At 37.9% G+C, this 25,411-nt stretch overlaps 1 protein-coding gene across 20 annotated transcripts; it reads right to left on the bottom strand.

The window, feature by feature from the left end:
* Window positions 1–1,157: 1,157 nt before the first annotated feature.
* Window positions 1,158–22,358, bottom strand: LOC102410075 (killer cell lectin-like receptor subfamily E member 1). 20 transcript variants are annotated; one of them, XM_044941097.2, is made up of 10 exons: window positions 22,222–22,358; window positions 20,860–21,064; window positions 19,088–19,189; window positions 18,816–18,854; window positions 17,853–18,016; window positions 14,641–14,741; window positions 13,142–13,242; window positions 3,028–3,518; window positions 2,247–2,426; window positions 1,158–1,588 (listed from the first exon to the last, which is right to left on the bottom strand). In XM_044941097.2, exons 2-8 carry the CDS (start codon window positions 21,044–21,046, stop codon window positions 3,445–3,447), a joined length of 768 nt encoding a protein of 255 aa, XP_044797032.2. In that variant the 5' UTR covers window positions 21,047–21,064; window positions 22,222–22,358; the 3' UTR covers window positions 1,158–1,588; window positions 2,247–2,426; window positions 3,028–3,444. The 20 variants fall into 20 exon arrangements, with proteins under 20 accessions (XP_044797032.2, XP_044797034.2, XP_044797031.2 ...); XM_044941099.2 differs by having other exon boundaries at window positions 1,158–1,585; XM_044941096.2 differs by lacking the exon at window positions 2,247–2,426 and adding an exon at window positions 2,119–2,213.
* Window positions 22,359–25,411: the final 3,053 nt, after the last annotated feature.

The raw sequence follows: 25,411 nt of genomic DNA, 5'->3' as shown, positions 1-25,411 counted from the left end.
CTGCTCAATCAGTATAAAATTTTAGTTTTGCAATACAAATAAGTTCTAGAAATCTATGGTAGAGCATTGTCACTATACTTTAAAAATTTTTAAGAGGGTGGATATCATGTCATGTTCTTATCACAATAAAAATAAATAAAAATGTTCAGAGTGGTTAAAAAAAAGACAAGTTATTACACCCTATACTGTGATTAACTGAATTTCTACTACTATAGTTCTGTATGGTTAGAATGTATGGAGAAGAGAGGAAAAACCACATGCATACTACAGAAATTCTGACTCCAAAATAGTGTCCACTTTGTCACTATCTATTTCTGTCAACCCTTTAGAAAAAATGACTTCAGAAAACAGATTTTACCAGTTCTTTTTACTTCTGTTAAGTGACACTCCCATAACCATGTCTAAACCATTGCAGATTTTTTTTGTATTATCTCTTCAATGAATGAATGCATGCATGAATGTACAAATGGAGCCTGGACAGGAATAGCATTCTAAAATTGAGTAACTTTTAAGAACCAACCAAGATCTTGGGGAGTGGGAAGAAGAGAGGAGTAAGATAGAGAGAGGGGATTAAGTGATAAAATTACTATGTATAAAATAAATAGACTACAAGAATATATAGTACAGCACAGGGAGTATAGCTGATATTTTATAATAACTATAAATGAAATCTAACCTTTAAAAATTGTGAATCACTATGCTATATACCTGAAGCCTATATAATATTGTAAATCAACTATACCTCAATGAAGAAATAAATGCAAAGAATGTATTTTTATAAAAGAGGAAGAAAAGAATCAACTATGAATAGGTTCAACACCAATGTGAGAGTTGTTGTTGTTACTGTTAAAGCGCTAAGTCGTGTCCGACTCTTTAGAAACTCGTGAAATGCAGCACGCCAGGCTTCTCTGTCCTTCACCATCTCCCAGAATTTATTCACACTCATGTCCATTGAACTGATGATGCCATCCAATCATTTCATTCTCTGTCACCCTGTTCTCCTCTTGTCTTCAATCTTTCCCAGTATCTTTTCTAATGAGTTGGCTCTTCGCATTATGTGGCCAAAGTGTTGGAGCTTCAACTTCAGCATCAGTCCTTCCAATGAATAGTCAGGATTGATTTCTCATAGGATTGACTAATATGTAGGAAAGGAAAACTGAATTGAATAGATTTATTTAAAAATGATTATAATATTTCCAAGTTATCCACTGAGTGGGGTAATCTGATGAGAAAAAGTACAGAGTATCTAGAAAAGTAGCAGCACAAAGCTAAATGATATGACAACAGAATGACAAGCTATTTAGCATTCAAATCTAATTTTTTTTAACTTTTTACTGGGTATTGGAGTAACCAATTAACAATGTTGTGATAGTTGCAGGTAAACAGCCAAGGGACTCAATCATACACATACATGTATCCATTCTCCCCCAAACTCCCTCCCATCCAGGCTCCCACATAACATTGGGCAGAGTTCCCTGTGCTATAGAGTAGGTCCTTTTTGGCTATCCGCTGGAGTTTGAGATGGACAAATCTAATTTTAATTCATCCAAATTGGGTGGACATTCTCTTCCTTTCCTTCTTCAACCTGCTGAACAAGAGATGTCAAACGTCAATTGTTTCAAGTGCCAGATTCTGTTAAGTGTTAGATCTATAAACTTGAATAATATTCACAATGCCTAGAAGATTCATTCTCATCATCTGAAAAAAATGTGAAACTAAACTGAATAGAAATATGTCCTGAGAACAGTTCAATGTATAAACATATAAAAGTATTAACATATACCTAGCAACTACTACTACTAATAATAATTAGAAAAAAAAAAACATGTATGTTGGGGCTCACAGGACAGAGGGTGATATTTAGAGTAAGCTTGGAAATTAAATTTTAACTAAAGAACCTGCACCCTGATATGGCACAGTGCTGAAATTTTCAGAAATGCTACAAACATAGTCATTATCAATCAACCTGTCTTCTTTGTTCACACCTTTATGCATCAGTTGAATACGCTCTTATCAGTTCAATAGTTTATACATGTGTGGCTGAAACATCACACTGTACAGTACAGAATATTTCCAACCACAGATTTGTTGCTGCTCAAAACAACAGTTAACACTTACACTAGTCTTGATGTGACCATACAGTTCCGGGGAAGAGTTGGAAGGGTCACGGAAAACATGAAAACAGCATGGTTGATTAAAAGAACAAGCAGCAGCTGCAAAATATATTAGGAGTCAAAGCAGTGTACCTGGCCAAGGAGTAGAAGATGAAGTTTAAGGAGAGAAAGAGACCAAAAGTGAGGTGCGCAACCCTGGATGTGCGTGATCACTGTCACTTTAACATCATTGTTTGTGTTGTTATCATTCCGGCAGGCAAGTGTGATCACAGGAAATCACACTAGATTCAGAATCATGACAGCCTTTACCCACTAAAAGAGGAGGGTGAAAGAATAAAAACCCAAGCAAAAGAAAAATAAATAAATAAGTAAAGATGACAATCATAAAGCATTGACTGGCCTGTGGATACTCTAGCCACATTTTACATGAGATCTATTTTAACCTAAAAATTCATTTTAATATAATAGAATGCATGCTGCTGCTGCTAAGTTGCTTCAGTCCTGTCCAACTCTGTGCAACCCCATAGACGGTAGCCCACCAGGCTTCCCCGTCCCTGGGATTCTCCAAGCAAGAACACTGGAGTGGGTTGCCACTTCCCTCTCCAATGCATGAAAGTGAAAAGTGAAAGTGAAGTCGCTCAGTCGTGTCCGACTCTAGCGACTCCACAAACTGCAGCCTACCAGGCTCCTCCGTCCATGGGATTTTTTAGGCAAAAGTACTGGAGTGGGGTGCCACTGCCTTCTCCAAATAGAATGCAAAGAGGTAGCATAGAGGTAGCATATTCCGTAGATGGAAATACTGGAAAATAAAGACACATCAGGAACACCTAAATTGCCATGGGGAAGGGTCTCAATAATACCAAACAAAAGTTATTCTGCTTGCTATTAAATACGATTTTTAAAAAATATTTACCTTAGTAAATATCTTTATTGTCTGTCTCAATTTCCTCAGCACCACTGAACAGTGATTGAACTCAATGGAAAGTTTTCAGAACAGGCAACTCACACTGGAAGAAAAGAAAGCTATCATATGACAAAAATTATTCCTGAGATAAAAAGTGAATCACACAGCCATGGTTTTGCAGAATATATTAAGAGAATCAACCTATTCTTAGAAATCAGTTGTAAGACTGTGTAGTTAAATGTCAGTTTTAGCAAGAACACAATCTAAAATTTAAAGCTTATTTTACAAATAGAAGTCAAATTTCTAAATTTAAAACATGTTATTCTAATCCAGAGTGACATGAGACATAGCCAACATGAATCACACATAACATCCAACAGAGTCAGAAAATAAAGACAAATCAAACGACAAACAGTGATTGTTCTTTTATAGACAGTTCTTTCTCATCATTTCTTTAAAGAAAGTATAATGTGTAAAGTCCATGATATCATATGTAAAGCCTGTGAAGAAAAAGGAATTTTAAGATTAATACTTTTTATTAATAAGCATTACATATGAATACATATATGAATTAGTTCCCAGTGAGGTCATTTGAAAATCAATTATACAAAATTATATTTTATATATATATATACAAAATTATATTATATATATATATACAAAATCAATTATACAAAATAATATTTGTTCAGCAAAATGTGAAGTGGGAAATCTATAATTAGCTTAGTTCAGGCCCTGGGGCCAAACAGGTAAAAATGTTTTACTTTACAGAGATATGGATTTTGGCATTGTGGATAAGGGATAAGACACTTGTATCTCTCATGTCAGTATATCAAATAAAGTATTCTCAATTCTTTCTTTGCCAAACATGTTTTCAATACAACCCTCCCCCCACCATTCCTGAACCCTTCTACACATGGTTCCATATTGATAATTTATCTTAGTGATCTTACCCACATGTCACAATAAAGAAGCTGACATGCAGATTAGACAAGATAGGTTTAATGAATCTCTTCACAAAATAACTGTGTTAACAAGTCATACTTCTGATTGGGTACAAGAAATATCTCTCCCAAAACACTGGTCCTTTGTCCTTGGGAGACCTGCTTTCTTCCACCCTGTGTCAGTCACTACCCTTTTTGTCCCCCACCACTTTCCCCTGCTCTTCTCCTAACTCAGGTGCTGTTTCCCACAAAATATATGTCAATTTTCACACCAACCAAATCCGGTCCAATTCAGTCAATGGGAGCAAGTGGCTTGACATTTGAAAGGTGGAAAGTGGTGAGAAGCCTGGTGTTCTTGCATCTCTCTCTCTGCTTCAGGCTACATCTCCCACCATGGCTACATCTCCCACCATGGTTACACCAAATGGATTTAACTCCTGCCAAACAGCAACTGCCTCCACTTCCCAGGCCCCACCAGACACCATCCCACCAACTGGAACTGTGGTCCTAGTTCCCACTAAGTGGCTTTGAAGACCCACCTGCTCCCTCATCTCCTCCAGCCCTGGGAATGGTCCCCACTTTCTGTTTTTCTCATCTCTGGGCTGTCTTCTTTCTCCCTGTCTTTTCAGATCTATAACTGCTTTGGAAATATTTTCCTGTATTAAATTCCCTCCATTTAATGATCTGGCCTGGGCTTAGTGTACCTGACTGGACCCTCACCAGTGCTGCTCCCTTCTTCAAATAAGATCCAAACTAATCGACACATCCTTGCTTGCCTGACTAGTCCTCCAGTCTCATTTCCTATCCCTCTTCTCTTCATTCACTCAGCTCTGGTCACAATGCCTTCTTGCTGTTCCTCAAACAAACCATGCCATCTTGCATCTGAAAGCCTTTGCACTGTTTCCATCGCTCCTCCCCAAAATGTTTTGGAGGCTTGCTCCTTCATTTCGTTTATATTTTGTGCAGGTTTCATTCCTGGAAAATCCTCATGGAGCCCTGTACCTATAGTTGTCCTCACTGGGGCAGTGAACTTGCACCAATTTATTTTCCAATCATGATCATCCCCTCAAATCAGACATCCTGTGTCCCACACCTTCTGTTTGAGCTCTATATTTAAAAAATATATATTTATGTATTTATTTGGCTGTATCAGATCTTTTTTGCAGCACAAGTCATCTTTGTTGTATCATGCAGGGTCTTTGATCGTGGTGCACCAGCTCTCTAGTCGTGACATACATGCTCCAGAGTGTGCAGACTCAGGAACGCCATGGCATGTAGGACCTTTGCTCCCTGACCAGAGACTGAACCCAGGCCCCTGCAAGACCCTCAGGGAAGTCTGGTTGAGCTCTATATTTGACGAGACAATATTCTTATATAGTTGGAGAAGGGAATGCAACCCACTCCAGTATTCTTGCCTGGAAAATCCCATGGACAGAAGAGCCTGACAAGCTACAGTCCATGGGATCACAAAGAGTCTGACATGACTGAGCGACTGAGCACAGTCTTATATAGTATCTATATTTGTTTGCTATTGCTACAGCAAGGAATCACTACAATCTTAGTAAGTAAATGAAAACAACAGAAATTTATTCTCCTATAGCTTTGGAGGCTAGAAATCTAAATGAGGGCCAATGTTAAGATTTCATCAGGACTGGTTTCATCTGCAAGCTTCAAGTCTCATCCTTGCCTCATCCAGCTTTTGTGGCTGCCAGCATTTCTTGAATCGTGGCCACATCACTCCAGTCTCTGTTTCTGCAGCCACAACACTTTCCCGCCTCTCACTGATCACCTGTCAAGGCACACTCTACTTCCATCCTGAAAGGATACTTGTGATTACATTTACGACACACCTGGATAATCGAGAATAATCTTCCTATCTCAGGATTCTTAATTTGCAAGCTTAGAGGTGTGGGAACATGAACATTAGCATTATCAGTTGGGCATACATTATCACAAGTAATAGAATTAGCTTCAAAATCATGATTGCTTTTATTTGGAAGAGGAAGGAAAGAGGAAGAAGAGACAGAAAAAAATGTGAAATAATATGAGGCTGGAAAAGTCTTTAATGAAAGTTAGAATTATATTAGGATGGAGAAATCATTCATGCAAGTCATATATATGATGATATAAATGTTACAATCATATTCTAAATGATATATTTATTCCCCAGAGATTTCTTTTCAAGTGAGTGCATTGAGTAGCATATTTTTTAGAAGAAAATACTGGGAAAGAAAATGCATTATCAGGAAAAGCTCCCAAATACCTGGCATACTTTCCACTTGTATTAAAAAAAATAAAATTTTTTGAAAACTTGAATTATTCCCCCTTAGGGAACTAAATTGTAATTGGACAAGAAAGTTATAAGAACAGATATATAGATATTCATGCTAAGCAAAACAGAAAACTAGACTATGCAACCATGGTAAAAATAATTCCTAAAATAATAAGTGAATGAGACAGGCATGAGTTACAGAACATGTGGAAGGAAACAATCCATTCCTAGCAACCAGCTCTAAAACCTCTGTATTTAAATGGAAGTTTTAGGAAGATTATAGAAAGCTAAGAATTTAAAGCAATAAGATTTTAAAATCCATGTTTGTTATGAGACAAAACTTTAAGAGATGAATAAGAAAACTAACAGACAATAAAAAGGGTTAAAGACAGCACCAGTTCAGGGATTGTGTTAAGTACAAGATACGGTCACACTACTTCTTTTCTCTCTCTCTCTCTGTAGATTTATTTAGAGAGAAACACATTCCACAGACAGAGAGTAGCCATCTCAGAAGGCAAGAGGCCCCAAAATATGGGGTGATTAATTTTCATGGACTGGGTAATTTCAGTGCTTCCCTGATGGCTCAGCAGATAAAGAATCTGCCTGCAAAGCAAGAGACCTGAGTTTGATCCCTAGGTCAGGAAGTCCCCCTGAAGGAGGAAATAGCAACGCATTCCAGTTTTTTTGCCTGAAAAAAAACCCATGGACAGGGGAACCTGGTGGGCTACCGTCCAAATAGTCATAAAGAGTCAGACACAACTGAATGACCAAGCACACACAATGAACAGGAGAATTTTTTCAACATTTTGGGGAAGGGGCAGGGATTTCCAGGAATTGGTCCAGTGCCCACTCTGTTTCCTTTTATGGTCAGCTTCAGAACTGCCATGGTGCCTGTGGGTATGCCCTTTAGCTTATGCTAATGAATTATAATGAGCATATAAAGAGGCTCAAGGTCTACTGAAAGTTAAATCTTCCACCATCTTGGACCTAGTTGGTTCTAACTACATTTTCTTTTTCCAGTAATAGAACTAGATATAGATGCCAAATCCCTTATATGTTTTATTTTTGGTTGAAAATACACACACACACACACACACACGCATGTATCTTTCTGGGGAAAGCCTCATTCAGTGATCAAATTGCCTTACTAAGAAGAAGGAAAGGAGAGTCTTTCTTTCATTTCTTTCATAAATTTTTGAAGACGCCATACTAAAATTCAAAAACCACTAGATGCCCAAGAATGATATGGGTCATGGTGATCCGTTAAACACCTTAACTATTACCATTTTGAGTGGCTTTATATGAAAACAATCACAACGGTCAGAATATAAATAATCTCAAAAACTGAGGGCCTGGTACAGAGTAGTCATGTTGCTGGAATTGGTTGAGTAAAGTGAAATAGAAACACTATTGCTTAGAAAAGTGCTGACAACAGTGAGGCATCATGGGTAACTCCAAGAAGGGGTCAAGCATCTGATGTAATTAATCTACCAGGAGTAGGAAGGGAGAAATGCCCAGTGCTCTGTGGTCTCCTCCACCAGGAAACAATGGAGCCAACTTTAAGAATCAAAAGTCTAGTACATAGTAGAAGCCTATGCAATCAGAAGCAATCCTATACTTGGTGCTAATCTGTGATAACACGGCACCAAAACCCGACTGAATTCCATGAAAATGGTGAAAATGAAGTCATCATTTCTGGAAGTATGACTGTCAAAGTAAGGCTGCCAAAAGAACTCTAAAGTACAAATATAAAACCTTGCCCACCTTAGGAAAAAAAAATCAGTGGAAATTAATATCAATTTTTGTGTGAAATCTGAACATCACATATAATAACATAGATGAATCACACAAATATTACACTGGAAGAAAAAATGTTTTATACAAAACATAACAAAACAGAATTTGAAATAATTCTTGAAAAAGAATATACAAAATATACTAGAGAAATATCAGAATAGTGGTTGACTTTAAAGAGTGGGTAGGGATCTATTGGAATGAACTTGAGGGAATCTTCTGGGAAAGAGTAATAATCTTCGCCTTTTTAGAAAATAATTTAATTTATTTGTTTGTTTATTTTTGGCTGCACTGAGTCTTTGTTGCTATGAGCAGACTTTAGTTGCAGGGAGCAGGGGCTACTTTCTAGTTGCCGTGCAAGGCTTCTCATTGCGGTGGCTTCTCTTGTTGTGGAGCACAGGCTCTAGGGCAAGCAGGCTCAGCAGTTGTGGTGCATGGGCTTAGTTGCCCTATGGCACGTGGAATCTTCCCAGACCAGCAACTGAACCTGTGTCCCCTACATTGGTAGGATTCTTAACCCCTGGACCACCAGTGAAGACCAATACTCTGCATCTTGATCAGAATTTGCAGCAGACTGTATGATAAACTTATTGAATAATAACACAAAAATCTGTGCACTTATTGTATGCAAATTATAATTCAAAAGAACAAGAGAATTGTAAACAAATATTGAACTCTAGTGAGTGATATACATGCTATAGTACTCAGGAGGGAAGTGTGCTAATATCTGGAAATTATTTTGAAATGTATAAAAAATAAGGTGTATCAAGGTAGATAAAAGCATAGGAGACAGATAGGTAATGGAAAAAATATACTCAAATGTTAATGGTACAATCTGGGTGACGAATATATTTATGCTTGCTATAAAATTCTATCACCAGTTCTGTTAGTAAATTTTCACAATGTAACAATGATATGAATGGCAGTGCTTAATTTATTCTGTGGTTCAACAGCTTTTCAGGTTCTTCTTCAAAGGATAATGTTAATATATACTTCAGGGATATTTGGGGGAAATGTCTATAAATTATGTATGATATTTGCCTGCTTATACTAATAATTCAGTTATATTATTCACTGACTTCTAAACAAGATGAGTTGTAACACGGCATGTCAATGCTTCAGATATTGCCCTTCAAAAGTAGATAATAAAACCATGTATTGTAGCACGTGGGCTGCGTTGTTGTAAGTGATTATATAACTTTAAGGGAATCAAGTTGAAAGCATAGGCAGAGCACTCTCTGACATAAATCACAGAAAGATATTTTTGATCCACCTCCTAGAATAATAAAAATAAAAATAAACAAATGGGACCTAATTAAACTTAAAAGGTTTTACAAAGCAAAGGAAGCCATAAAGAAGATGAAAGATAACCCACAGAATGGGCGAAAATATTTGCAATGAAGTGACCCACAAGGGATTTATCTCCAAAATATACAAACAGCTCATGCAGCTCAATATCAAAAGAACAAACAACCCAATTAAAAAAATGGGTGGAAGATTTAAACAGATCTGCCAAAAAAACACATGAAAAGATGCTCAACATGATGAATTATCACTGTTATTCAATTCAATTGTGTCCAACTCTTTTCAAACCCATGGACTATAGTGCGCCAGGCTTCTCTGTCCTTCACTATCTCTTAGAGTTTGCTCAAACTTATGTCCATTGAGTGGATGATACCATCCAACAATGTCATCCTCTGTAGCCCCCACTCCTCCTGCCCTCATTCTTTCCCAGCACTAATTATTAGAGAAATGTAAATCAAAACACCAATGAGATATTACTTCACACCAATCAGAATAGCCATCACTAAAAATTTTACAAACAATAAGTGCTGGAGAGGATGTGGAAAAAAGGGAACCCTCCTATACTGTTGCTGGGAAGGTAAATTGGTACAGCCACTACGGAGAGTAGTCTGGAGGTTCCTTAAAAAACTAAATATAGAACTACCATCTGCTCCTACAATCTCACTCTTTGCCATATATCAGAGAAAACCATAACTCAAAAAGGAAACTTTAAAAAAAATCCTCATGAAACTACATACCAGAGTACAAAGCTAATAAACTCTGAAAAGTTGCTCTGATCTGCTTTTTTGCTTAGAATGACCATCTAGGAAAGAAATTTTTTGCTTAAAATGACCATCTAGGAAGGGAAATTTTTTTGCTTAAAATGACCATCTAGAAAGGGAAATATTTAAAGAATAAAAGCATAGTCAAATAAGTATGGAGGAGTGGAAGAAACCAACAAAAGGAGTTTTGACTTAATGAGGGATGTGGAAGTCATTCTGGCTTATGCATAAGTTAACTTGAATTTTATACTAAAGTTAAAGTGTTAGTTGTTCAGACATGTCCGACTCTTTGTGACCCTATGAATTGTAGGCTTCCAGGCTCCTCTGTCCATGGAATTATCCAAGCAAGAATACTGCAATGGGTTGCCATTCCCTGTCCAGGAGATCTTCCAGACTCAGGGATCGAGCCCAGGCCTCCCACATTGCAGGCAGATTCTTTGCCATCTGAGCCACCAGGGAAACTAACACCCTATTTGTGGCCTATCAAACATACACTGTACATCTGCTTTAATTATTAAAGAAAAGGACACATTGATCAAAAGTAAAGAATGTCCATGTTAAAAATAAAGATTAAATGCTCCCTTCTGGGGATGCCAATGCTGATCCTCCTTTGATGATAAGATTCTCTTCCCAGATGCCACAGCCACACTGACCCTCTGCATACATGCTAATCTTTTTTCTTTTTTTGTGAATCCTTGAAGGAATGCTGGGCTTCCCTGGTGGCTCAAAGGGTAAAGCGTCTGCCTGCAATGCGGGAGACCCGGGTTTGATCCCTGGGTTGGGAAGATCCCCTGGAGAAGGAAATGGCAACCCACTCTGGTACTCTTGCCTGGAAAATCCCATGGACGGAAAAGCCTGGTAGGCTACAGTCCATGGGGTCGCAAAGAGTCGGACAAAACTGAGCAACTTCACTTTCACTTTGAAGGAATGTATCCCTGACTTGCTTGTTGTTCTTTGTTCTAACAGGATATGAAATGATGCTGAAAATCCTGCTTCTCCAGAGAAGTTATTGGAGAGTCTGCCTTCCAGATTATAGTCCTCAGTTTGCCTCAAATAAAGCTCTTGTCTGCTCCTATTAGAGACTGTTTATTGGTTATTTTCATCAATGGAAATGCTTGGATTAAGAACAAATACAGCACAGTTGGACCTCTGCACCATGGGTTTTGCATCTTCCAATTCAACTAATCATGAATTTTTAAAAAGCTAGAAATTTCTGAAAAGCAAATCTTGAATTTGCCACACCCAGGCGACTATCTACATAGTACTTACATTGTATTAACAACAACTTACATAGTATTTACATTGTATTAGGTATAAATAACCTAGATAGGACTTATATGTACATTTGTTATGTGTAAATAATACACCAAGGTTATTTTTGTACATAAGCCATACATTTATATGGAGAAGGCAATGGCACCCCACTCCAGTACTCTTGCCTGGAAAATTCCATGGACGGAGAAGCCTGGTAGGCTGCAGTCCATGGGGTCGCTAGAGTCAGACACGACTTCACTTTCACTTTTCACTTGCATGCATTGGAGAAGGAAATGGCAACCCACTCCAGTGTTCTTGCCTGGAGAATCCCAGGGACAGGGGAGCCTGGTGGGCTGCCGTCTATGGGGTCGCACAGAGTCGGACATGACTGAAGCGACTTAGCAGCTATACAAATATTGTAAAATATATGCTAATATTTTATATGACGACCTTGACACATCTACACAGTTTGGCACCCACCAAGGGTCCTGGGAGCAATCTCCTGTAGATATCAAGGGACGATTATATCTAATTCTGGCATTATCACGTTGCTTCTGCTCTAGTGAAATAAGAACTTTGGTAAAGCATAACTTTTGCTCTTTGCATATAATTTTAGACCAAATCTTATTAAATAAACATAAAAGGGAGCTTATTGTGTCTGTATGTGTAAAAGGTATAGAGGGTTTTAAGACTAAGAGAAGATGAACCACAGCTTGTCATCACTATTGTTTTAATAATTCTAAAGGCTTTGATACAATTAAAATGAAATAAATACTAATCACTTATTTTTGATTTTTTTAAAATACTATGCAACAGAATAACTTAAAGGAATGAACATTTCACAATTGAGACTTTAAAGCAAAATCCTTTTAAACCACATTGTCACCTGTGGGTCTAATTAGCTATCTCAGAGTCACCATGTTACAAAATAAACTGGACTTTTGGGTAGTAATCAAGCTGAAAACTAATTTTGAAAAAATTATGGAACAATTCTATTTCTTGTGCAGTTATACTAATCTCTATATCTGGTCGTGTTCTATCGCTTAACAATATATTTTGACAATTTTATAGACAAAAAAAGCAATACATACATCAGTGACAATAGTGTAAGTTTACATAAGACAACTGTTTAATGTCCAACACAGTCTAACCTTGTCTCATTAACTTTATCTCATGGCGTAATTCAGAAAATATTTAAGGCAATGTCTCCTAAAGTGCATTGGCATATATATTCTGAGTATTATCACAGTGTTATTTCATGAAAAGTCATATAAATGAAAGTATATCCACTCAACAAAATTATAGTACATTTATAAAATAGCATTGCAGTATATTTTGAGAACATATCATTTTTACTAAAGGTGTTCATTTACATATTTTCTCTATAGACCAAGATAGTGACCATTGGCGATTCTATCAAGGTGTAGAATTAGATAAGAGTAATGCTCATCTTTGCTTTGAATTTACAGAATAAATAAGGTGATTCTATTTTTTATTTATTATTGGAGTATAATTGCTTTACAACTATAGGTCACCATAGAGCACTGAGTAGAGTTCCCTGTGCTAGATAGTAGGTTCTCATTAGTTATCTATTTTATATATGGCAGTGTATATAGGTCAATCCCAATCTCCCAATCCATCCCACTCCCCCTTTCCACCCATCTTGGGGTCCACAGATTTGTTCTCTACATCTGTGTCTCTAGCTTTGCTAGAGGTTTTGCAAGTAGGTTCATCTGGACCATTTTTCTAGATTCCACCCACATATATGTATCAAAAAATAAGGTGATTCTTACAAATGTAAGTCTGTTTAATTTCACAGCTTTCACTTAGATAAACTTCTCCTGATTTGTAAGATAGACAGTTATGTCTTAATACAGGTGTAGGAAGAGAAAACCTGAAACAGAAGAAATGGTATAGTCTTCGTGAAATTGTATAACAAGTAAATACCAAAGAGAAGAAATATAAAACTTTCATTTTATATATAAACACTTAAAATGCAATGTACATATAATATAATTGAATCAAATTGAATTTCTATCAGTAGCACAGATAACTAAGATTTTTACAAATTTAAAAGTTATTGATAGATTACTACTACTGCTAAGCCACTTCAGTCCTGTCCAACTCTGTGCGACCCCATAGACGGCAGCCCACCAGGCTCCGCCATCCCTGGGATTCTCCAGGCAAGAACACTGGAGTGGGTTGCCATTTCCTTCTCCAATGCATGAAAGTGAAAAGTGAAAGGGAAGTCACTCAGTCGTGTCCGACTCTTAGCAACCCCATGGACTGCAGCCTTCCAGGCTCCTCCATCCATGGGATTTTCCAGGCAAGAGTACTGGAGTGGGGTGCCATTGCCTTCTCTGTATTGATAGATTACAGAACCTTAAATATTTGATAAAAACTCAAGTAAGGATGTAAGCGTCTGAGAGGATGGAGAGCAGGCTGATTATCATTGCTTATAGAAGTAGACAGACAACTTAAAAACAAAAGAGTGAAAAGCCTATGAATAACAGGTATCATCACATTTTTCTGGTGAGGAAAATAAACATTTTTATTGTCCATAGTGTTTAGGCAGATGGTGGGTAGAATGTAAAAATGCAAGGAGATTTTAAAGCTATATTAATGACCTGGAAGTTGGGTCTTATCGAGCACTATGGTTAGTGAGGAAGTAAGATTTTAATCCATGATTTGTGTTATGAGCTGAATTGTGTCCCATTAAAAATGCATACATTGGGATCCTACCCTCCATTACCCTAGAATATGAGTGTAGATAAGGTATTTCAAGAATTATTTCAGTTAAAAGGGGTCATTAGGGTGGGCCCTAATCCAATATTGCTGCTGTCCTTACAAAAGGAAATTTGCACATAAACAGGTATAGGGGGAAGACCACCTGTAGACCCACAGAGTAGACAGTCAAGGAGAGAGGCCTCAGAAGAAACCAAAGTGCCAGCACCTTGACCTTGGACTTCTATCCTCTGCATTCAAGAAAATAAATTTCTGCTGTTTAAGCTACTCCATCTGCAGTGCTTTGTTATGAGAGCCCTAGCAAACTGAGATGATGTGTAAGAAAAATTCTCAGGAGAGGACTTATTAAGGAACTGAGTTATGTTATCTGCTTCTGGAGGCTACAATTCTGAACATGGGATTGGATTTAAGTTACTGTCTCTTTTCCCAATTACCTAAATGTCCTTGAAATTGTGTCTTGGGCACCCTTTATTTCTATTATTTTGGGCAAATGCAGCAATTAAACCAAGGGCAAAGAAGATTGCAATTATGTCAGATAGATACTTACATATCATAAGGCAGAAGTGAATCATTTTCCCACAGCCAGTGCCTGCCAGTTTCATTATAGTAGACTCCAATCCAAAAGAAAGACTTTAAGGAGAAGAAATGCTAGTGATAAACAAATACATGCAAATACAAAGTTCTCGTTATTATCTTTTCATCAACTGCATGAGAGTCCTCTTTAAAAAATTCAACACCGTGTTTATCTTTATTCAATTCATCCTGTCCACAAACTCATTATCACATGCTATATTCCAAAACCATTTTGAGATTTAGCTAATGATACAGCAAGAAACAAAACAAAATTCCCAGTTCTCATGGGAGACGCAGAAAATAAATAAATATGAGTAAAAAGATAGTGTGGGTTTGGTGAATAAGGGAGTAAGGTTTTTAAAGGAATAGCAGCAGGGTCTATAAGCAAGACCTTTATAGATGTCTTGAAGATTAATTTTACCCCCAATGTCCAACTCCTGTCTCTTCAGGTACAGAATGGAGAAAACATCCTCTATCAGAAGAATTCTTACAGTGGATGCTTTAACCCGATGCTGATGTTCATTGGCAGAGTGAGGGAAAGCTCTTCCATCTCCTCGCATCCTGTTTTACATTGTGAGGCACTGCTCACACATTGCCATTAACTTTTGGACCACAAAGGCTATACTACCTGGTTGTTGGGCTATATACCAGGTTCTTTTTCCTCTAATTGGGATAGTTCTTGTAATAACTGTCTCCTTCAAAATTCATTCAACAGGCATATTTTCTAAATGTCTTTTTTTGAGAGAGGTAGAATTCACCTGGGCTAGGAAGCTTCCCTGGAGAAGGGCATGGCAACCCCCTCCAGTATTCTTGCCTAGAGAATCCCATGGAGAGAGAAGCCTGATGGGTTACAGTCCATGGAGTCACAAAGAGTCAGACACAACTGAGCGACTAACATGTTCACATAACCTAAAATATATGATTTGAACTATATTTAACTGTACAGTTAATGATGGCACTAAGTATATTCACATTCTTATGAAACTCTCAACCTTCATCTGTCTCCAGACTTTTGCACCTTCCTAAACCAAAGCAATCAATGCAAAGAAATACATGAAAACAAAGAATGGGAAAGACTAGAGATCTCTTCAAGAAAATTAGAGATACCAAGGGAACATTTCATGCAAATATGGGCTCAATAAAGGACAGAAATGGTATGGACCTAACAGAAGCAGAAGATATTAAGAAGAGATGGCAAGAATACACAGAAGAACTGTACAAAAAAGATCTTCATGACACAGATAATCACGATGGTGTGATCACTGACCTAGAGCCAGACATCCTGGAATGTGAAGTTAAGTGGGCCTTTAGAAAGCATCACTACGAACAAAGCTAGTGGAGGTGACGGAATTCCAGTTGAGCTATTTCAAATCCTGAAAGATGATGCTCTGAAAGTGCTGCACTCAATATGCCTGCAAATTTGGAAAACTCAGCAGTGGCCACAGGACTGGAAAAGATCAGTTTTCATTCCAATCCCAAAGAAAGGCAATGCCAAAGAATGCTCAAACTACCGCACAATTGCACTCATCTCACACACTAGTAAAGTAATGCTCAAAATTCTCCAAGCCAGGCTTCAGCAATACGTGAACTGTGAACTTCCAGATGTTCAAGCTGGTTTTAGAAAAGGCAGAGGAACCAGAGATCATATTGCCAACATCCGCTGGATCATCAAAAAAGCAAGAGAGTTCCAGAAAAACATCTATTTCTGCTTTATTGACTATGCCAAAGCCTTTGACTGTGTGGATCACAATAAACTGTGGAAAATTCTGAAAGAGATGGGAATACCAGACCACCTGACCTGCCTCTTGAGAAACCTGTATGGCAGGTCAGGAAGCAACAGTTAGAACTGGACATGGAACAACAGACTGGTCCAAATAGGGAAAGGAGTACGTCAAGGATGTATATTGTCACCCTGATTATTTAACGTATATGCAGAGTACATCATGAGAAACGCTGGGCTTGAAGAAGCACAAGCTGGAATCAAGATTGCCAGGAGAAATATCAATAACCTCAGATATGCAAATGACACTACTTTTATGGCAGAAAGTGAGGAGGAACTCAAAAGCCTCTTGATGAAAGTGAAAGTGGAGAGTGAAAAAGTTGGCTTAAAGCTCAACATTCAGAAAACTAAGATCATGGCATCTGGTCCCATCACTTCACGGGAAATAGATATGGAAATAGTGAAAACAGTGTCAGACTTTATTTTGGGGGGCTCCAAAATCCCTGCAGATGGTGATTGCAGCCATGAAATTATAAGACGCTTACTCCTTGGAAGGAAAGTTATGACCAATCTAGACAGCATATTCAAAATCAGAGTCATTACTTTGCCAACAAAGGTCTGTCTAGTCAAGGCTATGGTTTTTTCCTGTGGTCATGTATGGATGTGAGAGTTGGACTGTGAAGAAGGCTGAGTGCTGAAGAATTGATGCTTTTGAACTGTGGTGTTGGAGAAGACTCTTGAGAGTCCCTTGGACTGCAAGGAGATCCAACCAGTCCATTCTGAAGGAGATCAGTCCTGGGTGTTCTTTGGAAGGAATGATGCTAAAGCTGAAACTCCAGTACTTTGGCCACCTCATGCGAAGAGTTGACTCATTGGAAAAGACTCTGATGCTGGGAGGGATTGGGGGCAGGAGGAGAAGGGGACGACAGAGGATGAGATGGCTGTATGGCATCACTGACTTGATGGATGTGAGTTTGAGTGAACTCCGGGAGTTGGTGATGGACAGGGAGGCCTGGCGTGCTGCAATTCATGGGGTTGCAAAGAGTCAGACATGACTGAGCGACTGAACTGAACTGAACTGAAACCAAAACTCTGTCCCCACTACACAATAACTCCCCTTCACCCCTCCCCCGCAATGTACTCCCCTGCCGCTAGCATCTACCAATGTACTTTCTGACTCTGAGTTGACTATTCTAGGTGCCTTGTGTAAGGCGATTCTAACAGTATCTGTCTGTACATGAAGGTCTTTCTACTTATTATTTCAAAACATCTCTCCCCTTTACATAAGAGCCTGATCCAGTGGCACATTTTGCATATTAAAATGTAAACAAAAGATAAACTAGTCATACCCTTCAGCCATTTGTCTAGTGCTGAGGTCAGGTAAATTCAAATAATTCTCAGCTTAATCCACTCAATCGACTTCACGTATTTCACATACCATTATGATGCTCTGTTTCACAACTTACCATCTCCTCCTTGTTTATCTTGATGAGACTGGAATTTAGAGATGAACAGGCACTTTGACTCTCTATCCAAGTTAACTTTTCCTTGGAAAAGTAGTAACAGCTGCATCTGAACCAAACCCAATTCTCTGGACAAGAATGACACTGAGGTCCAAGACACAGGTTCTCTATGATTGCATTGGGGAAAAAAAAATCACAAAGCCTGACTTTAGTATTTCTTAGATACACCTTGTGAACAGAAGTGCACCTTTGTCATGAGAGTAACATTTCATAAACACAAAAATTACTCATAATAAAATTATGAATTAGAATGAAAATTTTTCTTCTTCTCTCACTTCTGAGACGTGTTGTACCCTTCATATAGTATATGATACTGGTGACCTAGAATCTATTCATGTTCTTATCTCCATACTTTGATATGACAGCATTTCAGGGCTAGAATGTCTTCACATTACATCCCCATTAGATTAATGTTTGTTAATATTTTGCCCCTGTAATATAAACTCTACTTCTCCAAAATTTGTTCTCATTACAAGTATTTCTATTCCCCTACAAACATATGAAGTCTTACAACAATTTCTTAAAACATCCCAGAAAACCTTACCCTTGTCTTCCTGTATTTCAGTTAATTATACACAAACCTCAGTTTCACAAGACTGTAAGTTATTTGATGGCTGGAATTATGTCTTATATTTTCTATTACACATCCTAGAGTAACTTGCCCAGAGAAATCTCCGTGTGTGTGGATAGATAGTGATAGTGTTAGTCGCTTAGTCATGTCCGACTCTTTGCAACCCCATGAGCTGTATAGCCCGCCCAACTTCTCTGTCCATGAAATTCTTCAAGGCAAGAATACTGGAGTGGGTAGCCATTCACTTCTCCAGGGACCCAGGGATAGAACCTGGGTCTCTGACCAGCACAATAATACTTTTAAATCAGTTTAAGAAATCAGTCTGTAAAACCTACCTTTCTGCTGGATTTTGAGAGGTGGTTTTTTGGAAGATGCTGCAAAAACAGTCAAATATCATGAGCAGTTCTTATTTTAAATTGAAACCTCAAAAATGAGATACTCAAAGACTATATTTCATAAAAATAAATCAGCAATTTTCAAGAAAATAAAAAAGGAAGAATTTTGGTAAGCTAAAATTATTCTCAGACTGTTTTGGCTTATCATATTCTATGAAATGAAACAGCGCTCCTGAGGGGAACACAGTTTGGAAGTTTCTGTATTTACTTACAGTTTGCAGTAACAACAGCTACCACAATGGCCATGGCCATTAGGAGAAAGCACAAGACACCCAGGATTTTAGAAATGAGCCTCCATGGAAGAGGCAAGACATCTGAGAGGATTGAAAACACAAGCAGAATCAAAATTAGATGAAGCAAGATAACTGGATGAATAAACACAATGCTTAAAGAGTAGTTTACAGTTAAGAACACATCAAATACATGTCAATTTTTGATTCTCACAACAGGCCTGCAAAATATTTTCAAAACAGTTTTAGATAATACTGAAATAGAAGTTTTAAAAAATCTCATTTTTTTCCATAGGCTTTTTGTCTAATATAGCAAAACAGAGTCCCTAATTCACTAATGCTGCCTCCAAAGCTTACCATCATTCTCCCCACCCCAAAAAAAGAAAAGAAAGATAAGTTGAGCAAGAAAACTGCAGAATGCCAATTGATTCATTTAGGCACTGAGCAGTTTTCCAACATGAAAAGTTAAAAGAGGCTACAATTTAGATTAGGAAGTCAACAAATACCGTTTGTTTATTCTTCTCTCACATATTAAGGTTCGTAGTGTTTCATGCAAGTATAGAACCAGTGATGGTGTTATGGTAAGAATAAGAAGCTAGGGACTTCTCTGATGGCCCAGAGGTTAAGACTTTGCCTCCTAATACAGGGGCTGTGGGTTTGAGACCTGGTTAGGGAGTTAAGATCCCACATACCTCACGTCCAAAAAGCCAAAACATAAAACAGAAATAATACTGTAACAAATTCCATAAAGACTTTAAAAATGGTCCACATCAGGAAAAAAAAAATCTTTAAGAAAAAAAAAGGCCGCCAGCATCCTTGATGGACCTATACTTCACCGGTTGGAAGATCAAAAGCAATAAAATGCAGGCTTATATTTGTCATTCAACTCGGGGACATTTAATATGCAAAAAAAAATAACTTTTGAGTATCACCTTTATCTTTCATATCAACTTCCTTCCTCCCACTGAAATTCTTCCCCAATATTATTGTCACGCATCTCTTACAGTCTCTTCATTAGTTATCACCACCATGCCTTAATCACCCAACTTAGACCTAGTGATGGGTCACCTGAGTGATTGCACTGATGCCAACTGCTCATTTTCCATCTTACACACCTTGTGCACTGTTACAGATATCTGATGAAGGAAGTCAAACAGCTTGCTACTAGTTCACATCAGGATCCCAAACTTCATCTGGATTCTCAGTGGCACTTGACAATGATTTACCCAATCTATTTTGTGCTCCAAATTTAAAAGAAATACATTTATGTTCTGCTTATGTAAATAGTTACATCAAAGATTATGGCACTCTGGCCCAGAGATCAATCAGTCGAAAATATTTATTTCTCACACTATACAACTTCTGGCTTCCAATCAAGGTATCTAACTCAATCCTCTCAAACAGCCACAGCTAGTCATTGTCCTTCATTTACCATTGTTGTCTCAAGGGAATTACTTTCCAACGCTTTTCTATTCAAATCATATTCTTCCTCTAAGGTCTAAATAAACTCCCACTTTAGCAGTGAAATTTCTAAACTATCCAAGGTATCTTTTAAATTATTTACAGTATTTAACATTTGGCCTTTAGCGTTATCTGCACTAAATTAACATTTACATTTTTGCTTGTACATTTTCATTTTCTAACTAAATTTAGAAACTGTTGTATTTTTGTAGCCCCCAGTGCATAGCATGTCAGTATACAATTTTAGGCATTCTCTACATGTTTACTGAATACTCTGTTTTAATGTAGCTTACCTTCATCATTGACATCTTCTGCTATATTTTCGTGCTGTCTTTTACAAGGTTTCTGGTGTTTCAGCTTCTTCTTGGTTAATGGCAATTCATTTGGATCCAATTTATGCTTAATATTTTTTGCTGTATGCCTCTGCTGAAAATCCTGGTTTAGAGTAGTAATACTATAAATTATGGGTTCTTCATCCATCTTTATATAGGAAAAAAACTGTAAGGGATAAAGTGCTCAAATATCAGTATATCCTTCTATAATTTGGGATGGTATATTATAATATAGAAAAATGAAACAATAATATAAAATCTGAGTTGTGGGAAATTCCCCAACAGTCCAGTGGTTAGGACTCTTTACTTGCACTCTGAGGTCACAGGTTCAATCCCTGGTCAGGGAACTAAGATCCTGCAAGCCACATGACATGGCCAAAATAAAATAAAATGAAATAAAATCTGAGTTTATAAATATATACATCTATTACACTTCCCGGAAGCATGTTCTCAACAGTTTGAAGCCCTGAGTACAGGAAAAAAATGTCACCAAGAACATAAAAGTAAAGGAAATAGAACCCTACGAAAGTTAAGCTGTCTTAATTCTTAACCAGTTCTTATATAAAAAGTAATCATTGCTTTTAGTACAGAATTTAAAAATTCTAGGTCTGCAATGAAGTCACCCAAAAATCCCAAGCCTGTTTCTAACATAGTTGCAGTTTGCCTCATGGAACTGAATAGTAAAAGACAGAGTTGGTGTTCTGCTATTATTAGAAATTGAAATATGTTTATTAGCTGTGATTCTCGGAGGCATTGCACAATTTACGGTTAGAACACAAAGTTAACCATTTCACTTTTCCTAAGTGACTCTATGATTAACAACACGACTTATGAACAATATCTTTTGTATTATTTTGTAACTGAAATAAGACACCCCATAAGTGGACCTAATAGCTTGTTTCTATGTTTTATATAAATTCTCTTTATTGTTAAAAAATAAACAAAATAGGTTAAGTATCCAAATAGCTAAACTTCAAAAGTGTGAAGAATTTTGTTGTGAACACGGGCTATCAGATTCATTGCTGGCAAAACACTAAATGGGATGAAGTCCCTTACTTGTCAGGGTTCTAAATACCTTCAGTTTAAACTTCTCAGAGAAACTTTATTTAAAAAAGATTACTGGACATACATCAAAGACTTGAACATAGTCAAATAAAGCAAAATGCAATATGTTGAAGCAGAAAAAAATATTGTACTTTATGTTTAAATTTATTTAAAATGTTTAAAACTAGAAACTGCACAAAGAAGAACTGTCTAGTGGTCACATCTTTCAGGAATTAGAGGAGGAGGGATTAGAAAAGAGCCAGAAACAGGAAAACATACCTGAAATGAGGAGGGAATTCCTTGTGCTACAAATTAGTTTGTGTAAGTCTGAGGAAGCAGGACCTGGTAAGTTGGCACAGAATCAGAAACTGGGCCTCGGTAGAAAAACTACTTGTTGTGCAAGGTTTTATAATTAACCAACAGGAAGCTTTATACTTTTTTTTTTTCTGCATTTGTCCTTAGCACCCACAATATTGCTGATATAATCTTATTTCTTGTAACTTAGGCCAAAGTTATAAGAAAATATTACATGCATTTTATTCTCAGCCATACTAAATAATAATGTTTGTGAACTGAAAAGAAAACATCACTCCTCTATATTATTTACTATACTGCAGTATAATTTTGTGTTTGTGTATCAGTCATTCCACTGGACTAAAGTCCTGAGAGAGACCATATATTTTGATAATTTTACCTCTAGGTAATTTTCTGTTTATGAGAACATAGTAGACATAAAATTCATCTATAGTGGATAAAGAAATTCCTTGCAATTTCTTCATTCAGGATACATAGACGACTTTGCACTGACATCTTTCGCATCATTTCTCTTCACACATTCATACACAGAGAGAAATTTAAAAAGGTAGGAACAATTTGCAAGTTAGAGGGGAAAATTGCCTTTAAATAAATCTCAAGGAAATCACAGTATTGGCTCTCTCAATGACAATATGATAATAAAATGAAGTTTATTATATCAAAAAGTATCACAAAATCCTAAAATAAACAAAGGGAGAGTGAGCTACTTTTTAAGTCAATATATGCTCTAGGATCAGAGAAGGCAATGGCACCCCACTCCAGTACTTTTGCCTAGAAAATCCCATGGATGGAGGAGCCTGGAAGGCTGCAGTCCATGGGGTCGCTAGAGTCAGACACGACTTCACTTTCACTTTTCACTTTGCTGCATTGGAGAAGGAAATGGCAACCCACTCCAGTGTTCTTGCCTGGAGAATCCCAGGGACGGGGGAGCCTGGTGGGCTGCCATCTATGGGTCGCACAGAGTCGGACACGACTGAAGTGACTTAGCAGCATGCTCTAGGATTCTTGCCTGAAGAGTCCCATGGACAGAGGAGCCTGACAGGCTACAGTCCATGGGCTCACATAGAGTCGGACATGATCTAGGGACTAAACCACCTCCACCACTGTGCTCCTTAAGGGACAGAACATGGGGAAAGAAAAACACTAGGAAATAAGGCACTTCATGGAAGCATGCCAAAATTCCTCAAACTACTCTGCTTATGACAAAATTGACAACATACCCCAAAATTTATGTTTTGGCTCAATGAAGATGGGTAGATAGTAGGCAGTCAGGTGCTATATACAGCCATTAATGATTAAATAATCAAGGCACATGTAACACGTACATGTCTGTTTACAAAGCTAAATTTAAGCTACAAAATAACTAGGGTAAATTACATAAAAAAATACTTTCTGTATGCTTATCTCTCTGAAGTAAGACAAGCCTTTTTTAGGCTATTAGTTCTTTTTTTTAATTTTATTTACTTATTTATTTTTGGCTGCAGTGGATCTTTGTTGCTGCACACAGACTTTCTCTAGTTGTGGTGAGTGGGGGCTACTCTTGCTTGTGCTCAGGCCTCTTAGTGCAGTGGCTTCTCGTTGCTGAGCACAGGCTCTAGGGTAACCGGGCTTCACTAGCTGTGGCTCGTGGGCTCTAGAGCGCAGGCTCAGTAGTTGTGGCCCATGGGCTTAGTTGCTCCCATGCATGTGGGATCATCCCAGACCAGGGATCGAACTCGTGTCCCCTGAATTGGCACACGGATTCTTAACCAATAGACCACCAGGGAAGCCCTGTTACCAGTCTTTTCCCCGTGCTCAGCCATTGGCCCAGGATTCAGTATCTAATCTCCCTATACTGAAGAAATATCTTTAGGTCTTTGGAGTCTTTCTTATTAAACTGTTAATAAATCAGTTGAGTAGCCACAACAAAAACCAGCATAAGGTAACAGGAAAAACTTTGGTGAACGTCAGGCTTCCCAGTCAAGACTTGCAGAATTTCTGAGCTTCTAGAACAATTTAGTAATAATTAAGTGACTGCCCAAGAAAAGTGGGGGGTGGGGGTGCAGTGGGAGGGAAATCCAAGAGGGAGGGCATATGTGTGTGCATATAGTCGAAGAACTGATCCTTTTGAACTGCGGTGTTGGAGAAGACACTTGAGAGTCCCTTGGACTCCAAGGAGATCCAACCAGTCAATCCTAAAGGAAATCAGTCTTGAATATTCATTGGAAGGACTGGATGCTGAAGCTGAAACTCCAATACTTTGGCCACCTGATGAGAAGAACTGACTCATTGGAAAAGTTCCTGATGCTGGGAAAGATTGAAGGCAGGAGGAGAAGGGGACAACAGAAGATGAGATGGTTGGATGGCATCACTGACTCAATGGACATGAGTTTGAGAAAGCTCTGGGAATTGGTGATGGACAGGGAAGCCTGGAGTGCTGCAGTCCATGGGGTTGCAAAGAGTCGGACACGACTGAGCAACTGAACTGAAATGAACTGATAGCTGATTCACTTTATTGTACAGCAGAAACTAACACAACATTGTGAAGCAATTATCCTCTAACAAAAAAAATTAAAATAATTGCAATTTTTTTAAAAAAAGCTTTGAAAGTCTGACTGAGTAGATGGATGAACTGGAAAAATCACAGGTCAAAGACCACAAACACCACCTTAAACTCACATTGTTATCCTTCTTCAGATCAGAGTCACACAATCCTAATGAAAGGAAAGTCACAGTAACCACAGGTTCAAGTTGAAACATCACGCTAATTTAGACCCAAATGGGCTGGCTTTGTCTCATTTCACCAAATTTCAATTCATCACTTTGTTCAACTAATATTGTATGTTCAATTATTTAGGTTACATAGTTCTGGTTCTGTGATATGTGTTCCACATATACAAATTCTTAGGTTAGTGAGTTGACTCATTGGAAAAGACTCTGATGCTGGGAGGGATTGGGGGCAGGAGGAGAAGGGGACGACAGAGGATGAGATGGCTGTATGGCATCACTGACTTGATGGATGTGAGTTTGAGTGAACTCCGGGAGTTGGTGATGGACAGGGAGGCCTGGCGTGCTGGGATTCATGGGGTCGCAAAGAGTCGGACACGACTGAGCGACTGATCTGATGCACTTTTCTCTTAAATATCTTAATAGGTGCATATATCACATTACTTCC

This window comes from Bubalus bubalis, chromosome 4 (assembly GCF_019923935.1).
Source record: "Bubalus bubalis isolate 160015118507 breed Murrah chromosome 4, NDDB_SH_1, whole genome shotgun sequence".
NCBI lineage: Eukaryota > Metazoa > Chordata > Mammalia > Artiodactyla > Bovidae > Bubalus > Bubalus bubalis.
This window is presented reverse-complemented; position numbering and strand designations above follow the sequence as displayed.